The sequence below is a fragment of the Pseudoliparis swirei genome, chromosome 7, assembly GCF_029220125.1.
Source record: "Pseudoliparis swirei isolate HS2019 ecotype Mariana Trench chromosome 7, NWPU_hadal_v1, whole genome shotgun sequence".
In the NCBI taxonomy this organism is placed as follows: Eukaryota; Metazoa; Chordata; class Actinopteri; order Perciformes; family Liparidae; genus Pseudoliparis; species Pseudoliparis swirei.
Window position 1 is genome coordinate 28,276,474 of NC_079394.1, and position 23,169 is coordinate 28,299,642.

Consider the following 23,169-nt stretch of genomic DNA (forward strand, 5'->3'; position numbering starts at 1 on the left):
TATCCGAGGCGAGCAGAGGGAAGCAGTTTCCCCCTGAAGAGTTTGTCAGCACATGCACTGAGGTGGACTCTGTGACATCAGTCAGGACCTCATTGTTGAGGAAGTCCAGAGGAAGTCGACACTCATCCAGACCGTCAAAGATGAACACAACCTGGAACTCTTCAAACCTGCAGATTCCTGCTTCTTTGGTTTCAGTGAAGAAGTGATGGATAAGTTGCACCAAGCTGAACTTCTTCTCTTTCAGCACATTCAGCTCTCTCTGAACGTAAGGAAATGGAAACAGGAAGTGGATGTCCTGGTTGGCTTTGTCTTCAGCCCAGTCAGAGTGAACTTCTGTGTTGGGACTGTTTTTCCCAACGCCAGCCACTCCCTTCTCGTCATCACTTGTTCTGATTGGCTCCTCTCTCTTCCTGGCGAGAGCTTTGAAGAGGTCTTCTTGTCTGATGGGTGTTTCTGTCTGTGTGGTTTCCTGGATGCTGTTTCAATCTGTCTGACCTCATGCTCCTCGTTGACCTCTGCAGTCCCTCCTCTGTGATGTAGAGCTCTGTGTAGATCTGGTTCAGGAGGGTTTGGTTTCCTGCTTTAGGATCCTCAAACACACACTGGAACTTCTTCTTCAGGTTAGACTTGAGTTCATGTTGGGCTGCAGTGACACCAGTTTCTGGAATGACAACAATCACAGATGAACTTACTGAGTGGTGGTCTTCTGTTTCATTGTAAAGTCTTTAAAATCCTCTTACTGCTCTGCAGACAGTCAGCCAGCTCCTCCTGCTCCATTCTCCTCAAGAAGTTTAGTGTGATCTTCAGAAATGCTTCCCTGCTGCTCCTCATCTGCTCTTCATCCTCACCGTCCAACACCTCCTCATCTTCCTTCCGACCCGCAGGGCCTTCTGGGTAATCTGGATTTAGGGCCTTTTGCATCTTCTTCAGCTCGCTCTTCATAAAGCTGACAATGTTCTTCTCAAGCAGCTGAAACCAAACATTACAAGTATATTTAATGTTTTTAAATATTTTAAATGGTGTATTGAGGCCGATTCAAAGCTATCTCCTTAATTTAAGTTATTAGCTTTCATTTTACATCAAAACTGTACAAGTTTGTATTTTATGAGTATTGTTTTATTATTATTTTCTGAAAAGTGTTTAACCTAATCTGTGAACATCGTGTTAATGTAGATTGTAAATGCATTCTGGAAAATATTATTGTAAATCTAATCCAATAATACCAACTGACAATGAAAAACAAGCACAATTCTCCATCTTCAATTAAAGACCATAAAGTCTTGAGTGTCTAGATGTTGACATCAGAGGTCAGAGGAGGTTTAATACATATGGTTCGGCTAGGACATTAGCTTTAATCCATGTTTCATCAAGTTAGGGCCGGAATCCCAAATAACTCCAGAACTAAATAGTATCTATACCTGTAAACTTGTCACCGTGAAATTCACTGCTTTGAATCAAAATAGGTCATCACGGAATCGTGTGGATCTGAAGAGTTTTGTTTTAGAAGTGAAATGTTTCAGTTCTTGTTCCAATGCAGACAGTCTGTAAAGTGATGTAACCTACAGCTGCTCATCCTGATGAACTCTGTATCATCTGGCTGATACAGACTGGAAGGCCTCTAGCGATAATCACGCTAAGGATGGCTCCATGGTTTCATCTATATCTTGCTGTAATAATACTTAATATTACCGCTACCTTGTTATGTTGAAAAAGCTGGCAAAAGTGAACCATACAGATGTTTTATTCATTAATATTATAGATAAATATACCAGTCTCGTGATTTATGGTATCGTATTGGAATTCTGGGTAATTGTGTATCATGGATATTTATGGCAGGTACCGATAGAAGGTAATGTTAGGCATCATGACAAATCCAGGTAGAGGCAGAACAGACTCAAGGAAAAGTCCTTGAGTCCTGTAACCATATTATATATAATGACAATGTATATTTATATTACTATTATTATAGGCTGAGTCAGAGCGAGGACCTTTGTTCTTAAAACTGTTTATTAATATTAGTTAGATTTGTATTACTTTTCACCCCATGAGCTCAGGCATGAATATTGAAACTTCTCCAATCAAACAATACCTGAGATTCCTTTGAGCTTGTGCTTGGCGTGTGATTAGCGAGTCAAAATACACATAAAAGCTCCACAAGTGAGTTCATCCCTACAGATAATAACCCAGCCGCTAATGATATTAGGCCTGAAGGTGAGCCATAGAGGCGTGGCCTTTGATTGACAGTGGACGTCTCCTCCGTTGCCCACCCTGCTCGCCTAATCTCCATCAACGATCCAACTTCCTTTGACCATCTTCACATGTTATAAGAAGCCCTGATCACACACTTTAAATATGGGGTCCAGGTCTCCTGGGATCTTTGGGATCTCTGTTGAACCTTTGAGAAAACAAAAAGTACAAGTTGTATATTATGTTCTGTCTTAAGGAATCCTGAATAAGTTGTAAAGGAGGGTCTGACCTCTGCTGATGGATCCTGATGGAAACACAGTCGCCTAATGAAAGCTCACCTTAGTTCAACAGACTGAACTCCATCTTTAAATGTCTCCGGGGTTCCCATAGACCGGTCACTCTTCAGGGACACACAGCTGGGTCCAGGTCCCGGTCCCGGTCCAGCTCGAGGAAGGTCATCTCTCTGCTGATGGATCCTGACAGAAACACAGGGTTGATTCACATGTTCAGTTAAATTCTGACAGATTTAGTTTGTTTTGGTTGTAAAACACTAACAGACTGAACTCCATCTTTGAAACTATAGCCTTTCTGAGTCACTCTTCAGGGACACACAGGTGGGTCCAGGTCCAGGTCCAGGTCCAGGTCCAGGTGAGTCTGGTCTGCTCAACACACTCAGAGCTTAGAGGGTGAGTCATGACGGAGGAGTGGCGTGCCATGGAGAACGGTCCTGGCCTCACCTCTGAGCTTTGGTCTGGCTGTCATGTTCCCACACAGAGAGGTTTTAGAGGAGGGACTCCTCCTCTCTGTCCTCCCACTGATGCATAGCAGAGTCACACCTTCACACACACACCTGCTGCACAACACTCACGTCAGGACACACACACTGCAACAGAAGCTGTCAAACCGGTTCAGGCACATTTCATTCATGAGTCAAACTCAAGTTGCTTCAAGGTTTTAGCACTTATTTTATTATAAGACGTGCATCTTCATCAAATCACTGTATAAATGAGAGATTTAAACAAGTCATTAATGATCAAAGATCACCTGGTGGAACCATTTTTCAGAGAAGATCTGGCCGTTCCAGTTTCTATTTCAGATTCTTTAACTATTTGAGGCTCAGTTTAATTTGGACCCACTTTGTAACCTCCTGACAAAAGCTGTATTTATTTCCCATGGTCATTTCCCTCATCTGGAGTGTGGTGACGTTTGTGACTTCTTGTGACAGTGTCTCGTCATTCTTGTGTTCTTAGTCAACAATTAATATTCCCTCCTGACTTGAATGACCCCATTCAATTTTTTAATGTCTGTTCTTTCTGAGAAGAAACAAACTAGTGCCTCACACTTACTGAGAACAATATTAATTCAATAATTTTCTGTTTTAATTGATAAATTGAACCCCAAATCACAAATAATTGAAAAAATATAAAGGACAGGAATTTACATTGAATAATCAAATTGAAAACAGGAGAAAACAGAATGCAACAAGGATTAATCCAAACATGTATCAACTATCACATTAAAAGTCTTAAATATAACTCAATTATTTTATTGTTTACCAAACATGTTCTGTATTCTAAATTTGACATGAATAAAGTATTACTTATCTAAGTCATTGGCTTTCAATCTGAGCCAAACATATCAATCTCAGAGGAGGATATTTTTAATAAAATTAAATGAGTATGTTTTGTCTCTGTTGCTGTTGTCTTCATGACGCAGTTCAGCATTAGTTTTGAAACTTTTAACAGTGAACACAGCTGAAGAGAGCTTGTCTCCTTCAGGCCTTCACACAACTCCTCTGACCTACATGACCTAGGATTCTACATCACCTCAGACCTCTCTTCCAGTATCCACAATAACAAGCTCAGCCTGTAGAGGAGAGGAAGTTGTCTCAAGTCACAGGGAACTGAACAGCGAGTCAGCGTGTCTCAGCCTTGGGGTGTGTGTGTGATATCGTGGCTTTCACCATCAAGGTTACCCAATTCCATCTTTAAAAACAATGGAATCAAAAACAGTATCAGAACTCAAAATATGCTGTAAAATATACACTACTTTTAAAGTCCATGTCAGTGGTTCGTCCTACCTCCTCCCCCTCTTATAGATGGAAGAAGCATCCTGTCAAAAACATTATATGATCATTAAATAGTAATATACTTCATGTTGTCGTCAACTGTCAACAAGCAGTTAATGTGCTTAATATCTCATTATCGGCCCTCATGGTGTCACTGTGTCTAAAAATATTTCATCTTTGCAAGGAGGTCTCATTGTATCTGATTCCTTTCATAAAAAACTCTCCTGACATCGTTTATTCATACTAAAGCAGATCAGAGACGGCGTTTGCCAGAACTCCCGGAGACACAGGTCATCGAGCTGTTAGCTGGATCAGTGAGTAATGCACTGTAGTTTCTGTTGTCCAAAGTCCTGGGTGAAACTCCTCTGGTAGTGAGGATCTAGAGCTGGACAAGTGTGCTGCAGGATTATCTGCTGACATGGACTGTTGCTAACAGCATGACTCCCTGTTTGCAGCAGAGGACCAACACAGGAAAACACAGAATCTGGGTTTAAGAATAATGAAACAGGCTGGTTACAGACATGATGACTTTCCAAGTAAAGTGACCACTGAGGCATTTTCTTTACAGTGTGTTGTTGTCACCCAATGTAACATGTGTTCTCTGTTCTGCTCTGACCTCTTTTATTTTGAAACCTCAAATCAACAATGTTCATTAAAAGTCTGAACCTCCAGATGACAGCAAAGTACTGGAATCAGACTCAGAGGCTCCATTGTCACTCAGTGTGTTTTGTCTCCACCACAAACACATGGCACTAACAGCATACTGAACACAGGACATAACATCATTTTTGTCCCCTTTCATCAGCTCAGAATCCCCCACAACAACAAAGTGGAGCCGCTCAACCAGTGAGAAGCCATCACATGAGAGTTCAGCCCAGTCATCTGGAGTTCTTGCTAAGTCCAGTCTCTGGAAAATAAGATGGATGATGTTAACAGATTCAGACATGAGGACTGTCATCTTTTGTCTCAAACATGAAACTGGTCAGGATCGACTATGCCCAACAGGTCCTCTGTTTTCTCAGATGAGCTCTGGAAATCTTGATCTTCATGACTCAACAATTGCATCAGGACAAGATTTTCTCCTCTCGAACCTGGAACATCACATCTCATGTCCATTCTATTTTCATGTCATTCAGCCTCTCATCCAAAAGCCTCTCATCTCCCTCATGATGTGTTATGTCTCAGAACAAGTATGACTGTTGATCTCTTTTCAAATTCTCCTTTCCCAGACATTCTTCCCCACTTCCACTCCTCGCCATTCCTCTCTCTCTCCTCCTCTCCCTCCGCCATTTCCTCAGTATAAACAATCCTCCTTTTCTGACCAATCACTGAGCTCCGCTCTTTTCCCTCTGATCCTCCTTCCTCCTCAGCTGGATCTGACCTCCTTCCCTCCACATCTCTTTTCTTTCCCTCAAAAGCCTTTGATTCTCCTCTCCCCTCTCTCCATCTCTCTTGTATCCGGCATCAGGCAGCGGTCATATGAAGGAGGCTAAAAGAAGGAGTCCAGAGAGTAATCACATGCAGTCACCAGCGCCTATCCTCCTATCACAGAAACCCCCTGGTGAGTCCCCAGTCCCCTCTCATTTATCTTTCCAGCCCTCTCCCTTCTGTCCTCTCTCTCTTCTCCGCTGATCCTCCTCTCTGTCCCACTCTCTCTGTTTCACCACTCTCTCTTCTCTTTTCCCTGTGCTCATTACAGACATGTTCTTTTATGTTAATGATCTATTTGTTACATATTGATGAAGTATTATTTTGTTCACTTATATGTGTGACTCAGAATACTTGTCATTTGTGTCTTTCATCAGTTCAAACAATGATGAAACAAAAAGCTCATCAACGAATATCTTCAAAGTTTGTCAGGCTGTTCAGACAAACAGTGATCAAATCAGACACTCTGATGTTGGTGTAGAATATTTTACAGTTGTTTCCTCAGTCCAAGGAAATACAGTTGTTGATTTCAGTGATTTAACTTCATTTTAGATTCAACTTGAGTTGATTTGAACAGCTGGAGATGATTTTATTGTTCCTGAGTCAGTCAGCTCCTTGGTCTTCTTCTGACAGGCTGTTCTCCTGGCACCATTGAGTGATCAATTCTGTGCGTAATTTATATCAGCATCAGTGTGAAAACTTGATGAGACGTTGCTGTCATCATCATTAATTCAAATGAAATAAAATCAAAGTTTCAGTCCCATTTCATAGAAGTGCCAGTGTGTCATTTGTTGTGAGACTTCCTCCATTCACGTGTTAAAGTGAACAACACATTTAAAGTGAACAATACATTTATTCAAGAATAAATCATCAGCATTTGAAGTGTAATGACTGTCAAATCTGCTCCAGGCTCACAGCGTTTTCTGCTGCTGGGTTCGCCTCTAATTTAAAGTTTATATAAAAAAACAACTACTGACAGCGTGACCAAACAATGTAATATAACTGCTGAAACTCTAAGTGATCAGAATAATCGCTATCTTGGCGTTAGACGTTCATGTGTTTCGACAAACTCTACTGTATGTCTTGTGACATTTCTTTGTCTAAAATGACTCTTATGATATATTTTGATATCAAATTTAAATGCCATACTATGACATAGTTGATTTGTTATGACATACAAATGAGGACTTATGAGATACTTTTAGAAAGGCTATTTTTACATCTTATACTATTATTTTTAATGACTTTTTATGCCATAATATCATATTGTCAGGTTCTTGTCAGTGGGGCTCAGGTGCAGAGAGACAGGCAGGACTCAGATGTGAATAACAAAAGACTCTTTAATCAGACAAAGTTCCAAAAAAGCAAAACGTCCAAAGGCAGCAGGGAATCGGGGTCAGGGCAAGCAGGCAGGGTCAAACAGGCAGGTCAAGAATATCCAGGCACAGGAAGAATGACCAAAGACAACAACTAGACAAAGGAGGAGAAAGGAGACACTGCAGACAGCAGATCAATCTTCAGCGGACACAGATGGATCTAAGAGCCCAATACAGGGAGAACTGGTTGCAGTTATCGTTCCTTTAACTATGGGGCCAGGTGAAGGTCATCAGACCATCTGTCGTGTTGACAGTTGAGGCTTTGGCCGTCTGACCAGCGCTGCAGTGGGTGGAGGAGCTTCAGGTCAGAAAGGTTGTCATTGGTTCAGATTCCAGTTCAGCGTTATCATCATTACAGTCACATCTCAGCAGGCAGGATATAATCAGCGACATCTAGGACTGTCCCACTTAGTCAGGTGGTATTTTGGTGGCATTCATGTGGGTGCCAGCACAGAGACGGGTAAAGGAAACGCGGCAGAAACATCAGCAAAACAAGCGTTGGACGTCAGAACAAGACCAGATGCTGGATCATCAGCACTCAGCTGATCACTTCCATCTGGGGAGAAGAAGAAGACAACAGAAGAGATGGATCAGTGTCTCCAGAGACTCCTCCATCAGCTGCCAGTGAAACAGCACATCAGTAGAAAGAGAAAAACAGGCCATCTACTGTCTTTGCTCTGACATCATGACTGCAGAACCAGAGATGTTCACTGCCGCTCATGAAGATGGACTCTGCTGCAGTAAAGCAGCGTATGTCCTGCTTCTCAGAATAGTTCTCCATGATGTCTGAAGTTTGGTTTCAGGATATCTGGAACTTCTCAACATGAACAAAGCAGCACTAGTGGATGTTTGATGACTGATATCTCCATGGAGGAACACTGAGCAGTGACACCAGCTACAGTTGTTACTAAATGAGTTCTCTGAAAAACTGCTCAGATTTTTGATATCAGATACAGTTCAGATCCTGCTGTGATCCAGTTCTTCTGAGACTGGATTTGACAGCTGATAAACAGCCTTCCTCTATTGATCCACTGACAGTCTGTAAACACAAAACAACACAGAGTTTATTATATACACAATGAATCATTATTGACATCATGAACACTGGCTTTCACTTTGGTTTCATCTTCTTCTGTAAACAGACATTTAGTTAAAATCCCGTCAGTGAAAGAAGAAGAAAAGATGACAGAAACAATCTGTTCATCATCCAATCAGATGAGTTCATGTTTTAATGTGAACTCCACTTCACAAGGTTTCCTGCAGCTGGTAGCAGGCGTGTAGAAGCAGCTTGGCGGAGGATTCATGACTTCAGAGAAGATGAACCTGATCACAAGGATCACAACAAGTTTCATTTCAACACTTATTTCATTTAAATGGATACATGTTTGGTTCTTTGTGTGAATAAATAACTCTTTTATGAACATTGACTCACTCAGTATATATATATAATATTAATAATATGGTACAAAGTGTCAGACATTTTCAGGTGTCAAACGACCTCAAATAAATGTCTGACAGAGTTGAAGCATTAGCTCAATACACTGATGATGCTGTCCTGACCTGCTTTCCTCTGGCAGCATCAGACCCAAACTTCATGTTATTTATGAATAAAGATGTTATATAGCATCAACAGTACAAGCGTTAATTGGCTATCTTCATACCAACTGTGCCCTCTCGCTGGTCTGGCAGATCCATGTGCCCTCTTGTCATTTTCAAAATGGCATGATAGACATCAACCCAAGAGCAGTGGTCCTCAAACTCAGCGGGCGGATACACCTCATTTGGCCCTCTGAACCAGAGGCTTATGATTTTTCAGTCACAATTAGACTAGCATTGAATAGAACAGAATAAGAACCTCTCTCTCTCTCTTTCTCTCTTTTCTCTTCTCTCTCTCTCTATCTCTCTCTCTCTTCTCTTGAACTCTCTTCTCTTTCTCTCTCTCTCTCTTTTCTCTCTTTTCTCTTTCTCTCTCTCTTGAACTCTCTTTTTCTCTTTCTCTCTCATTTTTTTTTTTTTCTCTCTCTCTTCTCTCTATTCTCAAAACATAACTAACGTCAGTAAACAGCTGGATGAGGCTTTAATCAGAGTTTTGTTTGTTTAAGAAACGTGACCAGTTGTGACGTCATGTAACAGTAATGTTGTATTGATTTATCACAGAAACAACGTCAGGACAAACACCGTCAGGACCTGTGTGTCTGGTGCCCTCAGAGGAAAAGTGCAGCCTTCTCCAGGCACTGAGCAAGGAGGAGGAGGAGGAGGAAAGACACTCTGAGAGCGCCTGAGGATCTACAAGTTCTCACAAGAACTCAATGCCCGTCGATATTAAATCACATTTGAACTTGTTGACAGAAAAAGTGACTTTTATTCAAATGGATGAATAAAAAAGTGTCTCCAAAAACACTTTACTCATAAAGGGAGGATTGATCATCTACCAATGCCTCATGGTCATATGTTCTCATCAATACTCTCTGTGTCTCTCAGTTACATTCTGTGGGTGAAGGACACCCTGACCCTGTGGATTGGCCCCTGACCCTTGCATGACCAGGTGGTGTGGTCCCTGATTTGACCTGTGGCCCCTGACCTGGTGCACTGGCTCTGTCCCATGCCTGTTCAGTCATCCATCAGCAGCATGAAGCCAGACAAGTGTCATGATTGTATATCAGGTATAATTAAAACTTGAGGTCCAGTTAGAGAGTTTCCTCACTAAAGGTCAGAACATCAATGTCAGATGCTCTATGATTTTGTGCCATACCATTGAAATAACAGTTATTAACGTGTGTTTGTAAAAACAATGACTGTCAAATTAAAATGTCACACACAATTTATCTTGTCTTGATTTCTTTCGAACTTCCTGTTTTATTTAAAGTCTAACTTCTGTCAAGCTCTTCCTCATGTGTCATGTGATGGCTCTGATCATCTCTGATGATGGTCCATGACCCTGACAGTTCTGATGATGTCTCACCTGACAGGATATGTGCTCATAGTCTGCGTCTCTGTCAAATGTTTGGCCTTGGTCAACCCTTTGACAGAGTCACGGTTTGAGTATCTTCCTCATGTGAGTTGTTTCTGTTTCATCCTGAGAGAGACTTTTTCCTGTAAGTTTCTAGTTTAGCTTAACTTTGTTTGTTGTCAGCCTTTCTGTCCTCCTAAGACTGTTTAGATTAGCCAGTATGTTTGTGAGCTCTTTTCCCCCTTTTGTTGTCTCTCCTCAAAGAGTTCAGTTTCAATAAAAGTGGCTTTGTTTCTCCTCTGCATCTGAGTCCTCATTTGTGAGGACATAAATAAAGAAACTAAATATAATAACATCTGTTATTTATTGTTACAGATTTTCAATGAACTCATAATTATGAATAATAAATACTCTAATCATTATCTTCTCATATTTAGAAATAAATAAAGGATTAAAACAAATCTTTTGAAAAATGATTTAAAATAAGGACTTAATTTTACAATAAAATATTGAACTGATTGTCCTGCAGCTTTAAATTCAGTTTCTTCAATCAGCGATGTCAATCAAAACAATATATTATATTCTTGTTCTCTGAAAGGAGAAATGTTATGCAGGGACTCCATCTGGTTGAAACCATTTGTTTCAGCTCATTTCTCTCTGCATCAGTTAATTCATGTTACATTAAGATCATATTGGGCTCTTATCTTTATTTATAATTCAGTGAACCCACCTCAGAGACTCCAGGCACACGTGGACTCTCAGCAGTCAGCAGCTTCACTCCAAATCCTGCAGCTGTTGACTCAGATCCAGTTCTCTGAGACTGTTTGTCAGAGCCATGAGAAGAACAGCCTTCCTCTGTGATCCCACACATGACAGACTGACAAAAACAAACACACAGAGTTTACATTTCTGCAGCTATGAATCCCTGTGGCCCTGGCTCTGTCTGTCCTGACCCTTTGGTGATCCCCTGGTCTGTGGTGACTGACCTGTTTGACCTCATTTTGCTGACATGATGACACCTCTGTCCCATAGGCTGTTCAGTAATCCATCAGCAGCAGCAGACAAGTTGTCCATGTGTAGACGACATGCAGCCAGGATGAAGTGGAACATGTCTAAATGACTGATGGATCAATCGTGATCCATCAACAGTTGTGATTAAACATGAAGGTGCTACTAGCAGCAGACAGTGAACCCACCTCAGAGTCTCCAGGCTACAACGTGGTCTCCAGAAAACCAGTCAGCAGCTTCACTCCTGAATCCTGCAGCTGGTTGACTCAGATCCAGTTTTCTGAGACTGGAGACTTCAGAGCTGATCCCAGAGAAGAACAGCCTTCTCTGTGATCATGTGACAGACTGTAAACACAAAAACAACACACAGGTTTATTATATCAATACACAATGAATAATTATTGACATCATGAACACAGTGGCTTTCACTTTGGTTTCATCTTCTTCTAAACAGACATTTAGTTAAAATCCTGTCAGTGAAAAGAAGAAAAAGATGACAGAAACAATCTGTTCATCATCCAATCAGATGAGTTCATGTTTTGTGAACTCCACTTCAAAGGTTTCCTGCAGCTGTAGCAGGCTGTAGAAGCAGCTTGGGCCGGAGGATTCGACTTCAGAGAGAGACCTGTTGAGGATGATTTCTCTTCATTGTCTAAATCAGCCTGGCTGCTGTCAACAGATACTGTGTGAACATTCACTGTTCTTTCAGACTACATATGAATGCTCCTTTATAGTCATATGACATGTTTCACATCACTTTAGTTGTCATACATAGTCATATGTTCATGCTGCACTCAAGCTTCCTTTATATACAGAAGAAACTGTTGATCTTCTGTGTTTGACTATGGATGACAAATCACTTTGACTTTGAAGATGAACCATCCTGATCACACAAGTTTCATTTCAACACTTTTGTTAAATGGATCAATGTTTGGTTCTGTGAAAATAACTCTTTTATGAGGAACTTGACTCTCAAATATATATATATATATAGTGAACGATTAACATTTTTAATGCGATTAATCAATGATTTTCTTAATTCATTTGATACACAAATCTAATTAATTGTAGTGTATAGCACTTCATTTTAAATGTTCTGCCAGTGAATGAAAGACCATAACATTTGTTGTCCCTGTTGTGAGACACCAGAAAACACTGGTTTTGTCAATCAGAACTTGACACTTATTTTAAATATCAATGACTTGAAAAGAGGACACTTGTCTTCTGAGATTAAACATCTCTGTTCTCTGTTTTGTGGACATGCTAAAGGACCTAATATTTCTGACTAATATTGGCATTATAATTATTATTTCAGGATGACCTTGTGGAGCCCCTGACTGGTGCCCTCCAGCGTGGCATGGCCTGGTTGGATCACCAGCAATGAACTGTGGAGGCGGCTGCTCTGTTGCCAGATTGAAAATGGTGAAGATCGTACCAAGGCTCTGGTTGTATTTGGAGGATGATCTGTATCTGGCAACCCTGAGATCACATAATGACTGTTCTCACTGATACCATTTCCATTGTATAATACTAGTTTGTGAAAACAGAAACACAAATATCCACTCCACTTTGGAATCCAGATGCATTTGTTAGGTCTCAGCAGGACATAAACATGTCCCCGATGTCCAGAAAAGACCTGTGAGCTGTCGCTGCAGTCCTCCTTTCATACACTGTGTATTCTCCTGTGATGTGTGAACTCATACCTGATCATTTGTTGAGATTCTCCATGTTTGTAAACCATGACTTTCTTTGGTTCAAGCAGACTTTTTACAAAATGCCTGTGCTGTCAATAAAATAAATAATAAAACCTGCGTTCATAAAATAATTGTGTTTTAATTGATCTTCATGATCTGTTCTGAATAATATATATTTACATATATATATTGTTTGCTGAAAACTCTTAATTCTTACAGGTTTAACTGTTAATTTTTCGCATTTCTGCAGAATGAGCTTCTTCTGTTGTTGTCTCCAGCGTCATTCTGTCTCTTGCACTTTCGACTCCATCCTCCCACAGAGCTATGCTGTCTGGCCTTTATCTATGTCATTTTTCCTGTCCTCCTCTCAGCACTGGTGGCACTTGTCTCAGCTGGCTGACTCACATTGGTCTTAACTGTGTGCCACACATGGATTTCAGTGGCTCCTCGGCTCTTTAATGTTTTAATCAGTCACATATCAGCCATTGCTGGTGTCATGTCTGTCATGATTGCATGTGGTAGATTCTGTTATAATAGCACTTTGATAATGTGTCTTCTTGTCTGATCAACAACTGTGACCTGAATGGACTTCAGCTGATCACTCATCCAGTGACTCTCACAGTTTCAAAAATGTTTTTGAGCACCAGGGATTTTGCTATACTGATCCAATACTGGACCAGAATAACCACCGTGTCTGCCAACAACACACTTCATGTCTGCATTCTTGTCAGACTTTCACAAGGGCTGTCAAATGCTACAACAATCCGTCTATTGGGCCAGATATTTGCCGAATTTATTTTAACCACTCTCTTCATGCGCAAAGGCTTTCCTAAAAGTCTGATATCTTTAGGACGAAGGGTTCATGTGACCCCCATCTGGGTAACGACCATTTTATCGGTCTTGTCTGGGCGTCGAAGATTCATATTGGCACCGATTAATCCCATACTGTTTGCACCAGCTCATATAGTATAGTTTTTACCTTTCATGGGTATATAGCCGGGGTACAGATGCTCAATAGTCTGCACAAGTGCCCTCATGAGGCCACGGCTCTCGACTCTGAGAAATCGCTAGCCAGCCTGTTCTGTGCGGATCTGGTAAAATAACCAAAACGTGAGTGAGCAAGGTAATCTTCAGTTGCTTGGTTTCCCAGCTGATCTGCTCATTGGCAAACACTTTCCTGACCCTCAAATATTTTGAGGACTTCATGCTGCGAACATCATGTCATTGGGTTGACAGACACCTGAAAAATATATATCAGGCAGCAACTTGTTTGACTATACTTATTCTTGTTGACATCTCATGATGCAATGGTTCAAAACTTTCATGACAGATAACTCTTTCGTAACTGAACCGGACGCATCTTCCTGACTCACAATTCGAGCCCTATATGCAGCTCGGATCGGCCATGCGCATGGCGAGGGCCTACGCATGCAAGATGCATTCGGCTAACATGAGGAACCAGTGACGATGGTAGCGGGCATTAGTTGCATGACAAGTATTACTTACATTACACGTTTCAGAGGTAATAGGGATCAAGATGGATAGCTCCTCTGTGTCTCTCAGGACATTAGTCCTTGAAGAGCCGTAGTGTTTTTGGCTGGTATTGCTTTTAGCCTTTGGACACTTGCTGACTGCCCCTGACCCTTGGCCCTGACCCTGCAGAACTAGTCACTAAAACACTGTCCCATAGGCCTGTTCAGTAATCCATCAGCAGCATGAAGCCAGACAAGTGTCATGATTGTATATCAGGTATAATTAAAATCCTTGAGGTCCAGTTAGAGAGTTTCTCACTAAAGGTCAGAACATCAATGTCAGATATGCTCTATGATTTTGTGCCATATGGAAGTAAAAGTTGTATTAAGCTGTGAATAACTGTCAAGTTAAATGAAAAACTAAACTGAATAACATCTACAACATATTTATTATTACAGATTTTCAACTGAACTGGATTAATTATGAATACTCTAATAATAAATACATTATCTTCTCTTATTTAAAGTGAAATAAAGGTTGGATTTAAAACAAAGCTTTTGAAAATGTGACTTTAAATAAAGGACTTCATTTATAAAAAATATTTATCTATAATATTTCCTGCAACAGCTTTAAATTCCAGTTTCTTCCAGGCGTCAAACAATGTCAATCAAAAGAGCCAAGATATTATATTCTTGTTTCTCTGAAAGGAGAAATATTATTGTGCAGGGACTCCATCTGGTTGTGAAACCATTGTTTCAGCTCATTCTCTCTGTTCACATCAGTGATCATCAGTTAATTCATGTTACATTAAAAGGATCATATTGAGTATCTTTGTTATAATTCAGTGAACCCACCTCAGAGTCTCCAGTCTACAATATGGACTCTCAGTCCAACGGGAAGGCTTCACTCCTGAGTCCTGCAACATGTTGTTGCTCAGGTCCCAGGTGTTTCAGGCGAGAGGACTGGGAGCTGAGGACTGAGACAGGCTCCACAGCTTCTCTCTCTGTGGTTACAGTACTTCAGCCTAAGGTGGAACGAGATTAGCCACAAACAACATGTTTAATCAAAGTAAAACATCAATCCATTTAGTAATATTAGCGTATCCATACTAAAGCTTTGTTGGGCTTTGACCACCACGACATCAGCCTCAGAAGAGCCTCCTCTGAGCTTAGGCTTCTTCAGGTCAAACACCTCCAAGATCTTCTTCTGATGACAGTAAGATGAAGACCAGAGGCTGACCACTGAGCAGGGAGACAGTTTATCTCTGGAGAGAGCGTCCTGATCTCAGGGCTGTTGGATCTCCTCCACAGAGAACCATCGTTCCAGTTCATTTCAGACAGTGGAACAGATTGATGCTTTCTACAGAGACAACTATCACTGATCTTCTTCTTGATGTGGACTGTTTCCTGATTGGTCTGTGAGCTACTTCCTGTCTGTGTGTGGACCTTGCAGAAAGAACTCTGATTGGTCTCCAGGGGAAAGACCCAGGAGGAAGCGGAGGAACAAGTCCAGGTGTCCATTTGGACTCTGTAAGGCCTTGTCCACAGCACTCTGGTAGAGATGTTTGAGTTTAGGTTCTGCTCTCAATACTTTGTGTTGATTGTTGTTTGTCATGTCTAAATGTTGCACCTTCCGCCAAAAAATCCTCGTTTGTGATTCTGATTCTGATTTATGCCGACCAAGGCCTTTAGCTCCTGGTTGTTTGTCTGCCATCAGGTTGACACCAGAGTTGCTGAAGGTCAGATGGACATGAAGAGCCAGAAACTCTGAACACTCAGATGAATGAAGCAGAACACCTGGTCTAATTTTGATCCTCTCTCACTCTCTAAAGATCTGTGTGAACACTCCTGGTACACTGAGGCTGCTCTGATGTGATGCCACACTCGGTCAAGTCGCATTCATAGAGATCAGGTTAAGCTTTCTGCAGCTGATCAAGCCAGTCTTCCAGAGACTCAGTCATCTTCCTGCTCTCTCTGGACTCCAGTGGATCCGTTGCAGCTCCTCCATCAAACTTGACTTCATCTTCACTTTGGACTGAACCACCAGGAAGTGGATGTACATCTCAGTCATGGTGGCTGGGCAGCTTTCCTCCTCTGTGGTCTTCTTACGTCCTCCAGAACTGTAGCAGTGATCCAGCAGAAGACTGGGATGTGGGCACATGATGTGGAGGCTTCTGGAGGTCTTGATCATGAGGAGATGATCCTGCTGGCCTGCTCCTCATCCCTGAACCTCTTCCCTGAAGTAGTCCTCCTTCTGGTCAGGTGAACCCCTCTGACCTCTGCTCACCAAGTCAACACAGTCAGGAGGGATCGATTGGCTGCTGCATGGTCTTGTGGTTGTTCAGAGGCGAGCAGAGGAAGCAGTTTCCTCCTCGAAGAGGTTTGTCAGCATGGCACATGCACTGAGGGTGGACTCTGTGACATCAGTCAGGACCTCATTGTTGAGGAAGTCCAGAGGAAGTAAACACTCATCCAGACCGTCAAAGATGAACACAACCTAGAACTCTTCAAACCTGCAGATTTCCTGCTTCTTTGGTTTCAGTGAAGAAGTGATGGATAAGTTGCACCTGTTGAACTTCTTCTCTTTTCAGCAAACATTCAGCTCTCTGAACGTGAATGGAAACAGGAAGTGGATGTCCTGTTGGCTTTGTCTTCAGCCCAGTCCAGAGGAACTTCTGTGTTAGGACTGTTTTCCAACGCCAGCCACCCCTTCGTCATCACTGTTCTGATTGGCTCCTCTCTTCCTGGCGAGGCTTTGAAGAGGTCTTCTTGTCTGATGGGTGTTTCTGGTCTGTGGTTTCCTGGATGCTGTTTCAATCTGTCTGACCTCATGCTTCCTCGTTGACTCTGCAGTCCCTCCTCTGTGATGTAGAGCTCTGTGTAGATCTGGTTCAGGAGGGTTTGGTTTCCTGCTTTAGGGATCCCTCAAACACACACACTGAACTTCTTCAGGTTAGACTTGAGTTCATGTTGGGCTGCAGTCACACGAAGTTTCTCTGGAATGACAACAATCACAGATGAACTTACTGAGTGGTGGTCTTCTGTTCTCATTGTAAAGTCTTTAAATCCTTACTGCTCTGCAGACAGTCAGCCAGCTCCTCCTGCTCCATTCCTCCTCAAGAAGTTTAGTGTGATCTTCAGAAATGCTTCCTGCTGCTCCTCATCTGCTCTTCATCCTCACCGCCCAACACCTCCTCATCTTCCTTCCGATTCGCAGGGCCTTCTGGGTGAATCTGGATTTAGGGCCTTTTGCATCTTCTTCAGCTCGCTTCTTCATAAAGCTGACAATGTTCTTCTCAAGCAGCTGAAACCAAACAATACAAGTATATTTAATGTTTTTAAATATTTTAAATGGTGTATTGAGGCCGATTCAAAACTATCTGGATTCTGGTAGTTTTTAGCTTTCATTTTACATCAAAACTGTACAAGTTTGTATTTTATGAGTATTGTTTATTATTATTTTCTCAAAGTGTTTAACCTAATCTGGTGAACATCGTGTTAATGTAGATTGTAAATGCATTCTGGAAAATATTATTGTAAATCTAATCCCAATAATACCAAACTAACAATGAAAAACAAGCACAATTCTCCATCTTCAATTAAAGACCATAAAGCCTTGAGTGTCTAGATATTTGGACATCAGAGGTCAGAGGAGGTTTAATACATATGATTCAGGTGGGACATTAGCTTTAATCCATGTTTAATCAAGTTAGGGCAGAGATACGAAATAACGCCAGAATCAAGGAATATTCATACCTGCAAACTGCCACCTTTTCGGTGAAATTCCATGGTTTGAAATCAAAATAGGTCATCCACATTGAATAAGTGTGAATCCGAAGTTTAATTTTTGGAGACCCAGATGCCAGAGAAGTGAAATGTTTCGGTACTTTGTCTCCAATGCAGACAGTCTGTAAGTGATGTAACTCTACAGCTGCTCATCTGATGAACTCTGTCATCTGGTCAGATACAGACTAAAGGCCTCTTAGCGTATAATCAATGCTATGATGATGGCTCCAACAGTTTCATTTATATCTTGCTGTGGGCTAATACTAATATTACTGCCATTTGTTAAGTGTTGAAAAAGTTGGTAAAAAGTGAACCATACAGATGTTTTATTCATTAATAGTATAGATAAATATACCAGTCTCGTATTTATGGTATCAGTATCTTGATATTTATGGCAGGTATCGTATAGAAGTTATAATGTTAGTATCGTGACAACCAGGTAGAGGCAGAACAGACTCAAGGAAAAGTCCTTGAGTCCTTTAACCATATTATATATAATGACAATGTATATTTGTTATTACTATTATTATAGGGCTTAGTCAGAGCGGAGGACCTTTTGTTCTTAAACTGTTTATTAATATTATTTAGATTTGTGGTCACTTTTTTCACCCCTCATGAGTTTGCAGGTATGAATATTGAAACTTCTCCAATCAAACAATTCCTGAGATTCCTTTTTGTGCTTGCAAGCTTGGCGGTGATTAGCGAGTCAGTGCCACACACAAAAGCTCCACAAGTGAGTTCATCCCTACAGATAAATAACTCAGCCGTTTAAATGATATTAGGCCTGAAGGTGAGACATAGAGGGCGTGGCCTCTTTGATTGACAGGTGGACGTCTCCTCTGTTGCTCCACCTGCTCGTCTAATCTCCATCAACGATCCAACTCTTTGACCATCTCTATATGTTATACAGTCTCTGACTCACACACCTTAAATATGGGGTCCAGGTCTCCTGGGATCACTTGGGATCTCTGTTGCTGAACTCTTTGGAGAAAACAAAAGTACAAGTTGTATATTATGTTCTGTCTTAAGGAATCCTGAAGTCAAAGGTAAAGGAGGGTCTGACCTCTGCTGATGGATCCTGATGGAAACACAGTCGCCTAATGAAAGCTCACCTTAGTTCAACAGACTGAACTCCATCTTTAAATGTCATCGGGGTTCCCATAGACCGGTCACTCTTCAGGGACACACAGCTGGGTCCAGGTCCAGGTCCAGGTCCAGCTCGAGGAGAGTCATCTCTCTGCTGATGGATCCTGACAGAAACACAGGGCTGATTCACATGTTCAGTTAAATTCTGACAGATTTAGTTTGTTTTGGTTGTAAAACACTAACAGGCTGAACTCCATCTTTGAAACTATAGCCTTTCTGAGTCACTCTTCAGGGACACACAGGTGGGTCCAGGTCCAGGTCCAGGTCCATGTCCAGGTGAGTCTGGTCTGCTCAACACAACACACTCAGAGCTTAGAGGGTGAGTCATGACGGAGGAGTGGCGTGCCATGGAGAACGGTCCTGGCCTCACCTCTGAGCTTTGGTCTGGCTGTCATGTTCCCACACAGAGAGGTTTTAGAGGAGGGACTCCTCCTCTCTGTCCTCCCACTGATGCATAGCAGAGTCACACCTTCACACACACACCTGCTGCACAACACTCACGTCAGGACACACACACTGCAACAGAAGCTGTCAAACCGGTTCAGGCACATTTCATTCATGAGTCAAACTCAAGTTGCTTCAAGGTTTTAGCACTTATTTTATTATAAGACGTGCATCTTCATCAAATCACTGTATAAATGAGAGATTTAAACAAGTCATTAATGATCAAAGATCACCTGGTGGAACCATTTTTCAGAGAAGATCTGGCCGTTCCAGTTTCTATTTCAGATTCTTTAACTATTTGAGGCTCAGTTTAATTTGGACCCACTTTGTAACCTCCTGACAAAAGCTGTATTTATTTCCCATGGTCATTTCCCTCATCTGGAGTGTGGTGACGTTTGTGACTTCTTGTGACAGTGTCTCGTCATTCTTGTGTTCTTAGTCAACAATTAATATTCCCTCCTGACTTGAATGACCCCATTCAATTTTTTAATGTCTGTTCTTTCTGAGAAGAAACAAACTAGTGCCTCACACTTACTGAGAACAATATTAATTCAATAATTTTCTGTTTTAATTGATAAATTGAACCCCAAATCACAAATAATTGAAAAAATATAAAGGACAGGAATTTACATTGAATAATCAAATTGAAAACAGGAGAAAACAGAATGCAACAAGGATTAATCCAAACATGTATCAACTATCACATTAAAAGTCTTAAATATAACTCAATTATTTTATTGTTTACCAAACATGTTCTGTATTCTAAATTTGACATGAATAAAGTATTACTTATCTAAGTCATTGGCTTTCAATCTGAGCCAAACATATCAATCTCAGAGGAGGATATTTTTAATAAAATTAAATGAGTATGTTTTGTCTCTGTTGCTGTTGTCTTCATGACGCAGTTCAGCATTAGTTTTGAAACTTTTAACAGTGAACACAGCTGAAGAGAGCTTGTCTCCTTCAGGCCTTCACACAACTCCTCTGACCTACATGACCTAGGATTCTACATCACCTCAGACCTCTCTTCCAGTATCCACAATAACAAGCTCAGCCTGTAGAGGAGAGGAAGTTGTCTCAAGTCACAGGGAACTGAACAGCGAGTCAGCGTGTCTCAGCCTTGGGGTGTGTGTGTGATATCGTGGCTTTCACCATCAAGGTTACCCAATTCCATCTTTAAAAACAATGGAATCAAAAACAGTATCAGAACTCAAAATATGCTGTAAAATATACACTACTTTTAAAGTCCATGTCAGTGGTTCGTCCTACCTCCTCCCCCTCTTATAGATGGAAGAAGCATCCTGTCAAAAACATTATATGATCATTAAATAGTAATATACTTCATGTTGTCGTCAACTGTCAACAAGCAGTTAATGTGCTTAATATCTCATTATCGGCCCTCATGGTGTCACTTTTTGGGGAATTTTTACCTTTTCCCCCCTTTTTTTTCTAAAGGGGGGGGAGTATTTTTCCCTGCAAAATGACGGACCCAAATGTTGAACTGACACTGAATCCTCAAGCAAAATGACGGAAGAGTACCATAAAAAGTCGGCCATAAGAATGAATGAAATAGAGAAAAAAGAGAGGATTACAAATGAGGGAAGAAAGAATCGAAACCTGACCCTGAGTGTTGAGCTTGAGGGGGAGAATTCCTTTTCAGCCATGGAGCTGATGAGATGTGTGCGGGAGCTGGCGGAGGACTGGTGGCGTGCCGCTTCATCGGAGCCGGAAGTGACGATGAGCCATCCGAAAGGGAAGGAGAGACTGCTGGAGGGCTTCAAGATGGGCGAGACGAGGGTCCATGCTCGGGAGCTGTGTAATGATGAGCTGGTGGTGTCCTTCCTCAACCTGCCTTTCTACACTGACGACGGGGAGATCCTCGAGAAGCTCCACGGCTGGGGAGTATCGGCTGTTTCCCCGATTAAAAGGCGGATGTGGCCGGGCACAAAGATTGCTGATGGCACCAGATTCCTAAAGGTAAAGTTCAATGACCAGATCCAGTCCCTGCCTTATTCAACTAAGTTTAACACGGCTCTGGGTGCGGAGCATTTTAGAGTAATACATGACAAACAGATAAAGGTATGCAGGATGTGTATTCAGCCGGGGCATCTCATGAGGGAATGTCCTGAATTTTCCTGCCATAAATGTGGAGTCCAGGGGCATTTTGCAAGGGAATGCAGCAAAAGCGCAGCAAAATGCAGTTTGTGCTTAAATAAAACTCAGGAATGTATATGTAACAAGAGTGAAAATGAAGATGTACAAACAGAGAATGAAGTCTCAGAGCCTGAGGGTGAGGGGGAAGAGGAGATGGGGGAAGGGAGTGGAGAAAGCGGAGTGATGTGTTGGAGAAAGCAGTAAAGAGATTTTGGACGCCGTGTCGGAGGCGTGGCGGAGGCCGTGTCGAGGTCAGGGGAGCTCGGAGGCTGAGCAGATGGTGAAGGCCAGATCACAGTGGGGTAAAGATTCCAGAGGAATGGAGAGGAGGCTGAGCCTGTGGGAAAGCGGAGGGAAAAGCTGACGGTGCTCGTAGGGAAGCCAATACTGCTGGTCCCACCCGCTGCTTTAAAAATCAAAACGGCCAAGGCCGCTCCACCAGCCTCTTCAAAAAGCAAAAGCCCCACATCCGAGCTAGGCACGGCGCTCCCTCCCAGGCCTGAAAATAGACGCCGCAAAACATCAAACGAGGCTCCGCAGACGGCAGAAGAGTCGGACTCGGAAATGGACTTGGGGGATGTAGCTGTCACAAGAGCAAAACACAGTGGGCGGCAGAAAAAGACTATGACCAAGAGGAATAAAGCTAAAAGCGATAAATGAGGGCCTTACATTTACTGACAATAATCATGTGCGCCCTCACAGGTTTCCAGATAAATTCACTTAATGTAAACGGGCTGCGCAATAATGCAAAAATGGGCTCAATATTGAGCCAATTAAGACCCGACTTATTATGTGTCCAGGAGACAAGGTGGGATGTAAGCTCTGTGAAATATTGGAAGCAGCAGTGGGATGGTGAAATATATTCAAATGAAGGGTCCTGCACCTCATGTGGCGTGGCGGTACTCTTTAAATCCAATTTTTTTGAGAATATAAAAGAAATTCACAAGGACAGAGAGGGCAGAGTACAAGTCATCGATTTCAGTTTTGCTAATGCCTGCAATCGTCTGATAAATGTGTATGCACCCAATGATGAAAGCGAAAGGAAATGTTTTTTCCAAAATCTCGCAAAATGGATTGATGAAAAAACCTTTTTAATTGGGGATTAAGAGAGGAGAGGGGAGGAGGAGAGGAGAGGAGAGGAGAGGTTTTGACTGACGCTGCATTCTCAACACGATCATGTGATGCATGACAGTTTTGCGGATTCGATTTTTTTTTAAATTATAAAATATGTATAGCTGGTTCTGATAGATATACATATATACATACAGTCAGGACCATAACGATTTGGACATTGACACAATCCTCATCATGTTGGCTCTGTACACCACCACAATGGATTTTGAATGAAACAATCCAGATGTGCTTTAAGAGACCTTCAGCTTTAATGTGAGGGTCTTTACCTCCACATCAGATGAACCCGGGGTTACAACACATGTTGTCATGGCCTTCAAAGGGG

The 23,169-nt window shown here is 41.8% G+C and overlaps 2 protein-coding genes across 2 annotated transcripts in view; both read right to left on the reverse strand.

The window, feature by feature from the left end:
• The window catches only part of LOC130196684 (protein NLRC3-like), a 73,875-nt gene extending 54,665 nt beyond the window's left edge, over window positions 1-19,210 (reverse strand). The window contains 2 exon segments of the mRNA XM_056419007.1: window positions 18,896-18,950; window positions 19,082-19,210. Of these exon segments, the coding sequence (XP_056274982.1) occupies window positions 18,896-18,950; window positions 19,082-19,131 (105 nt within the window). The 5' untranslated portion in view covers window positions 19,132-19,210.
• Window positions 1-23,169, reverse strand: part of LOC130196675 (protein NLRC5-like) — a 1,158,129-nt gene that overhangs the window by 82,725 nt on the left and 1,052,235 nt on the right.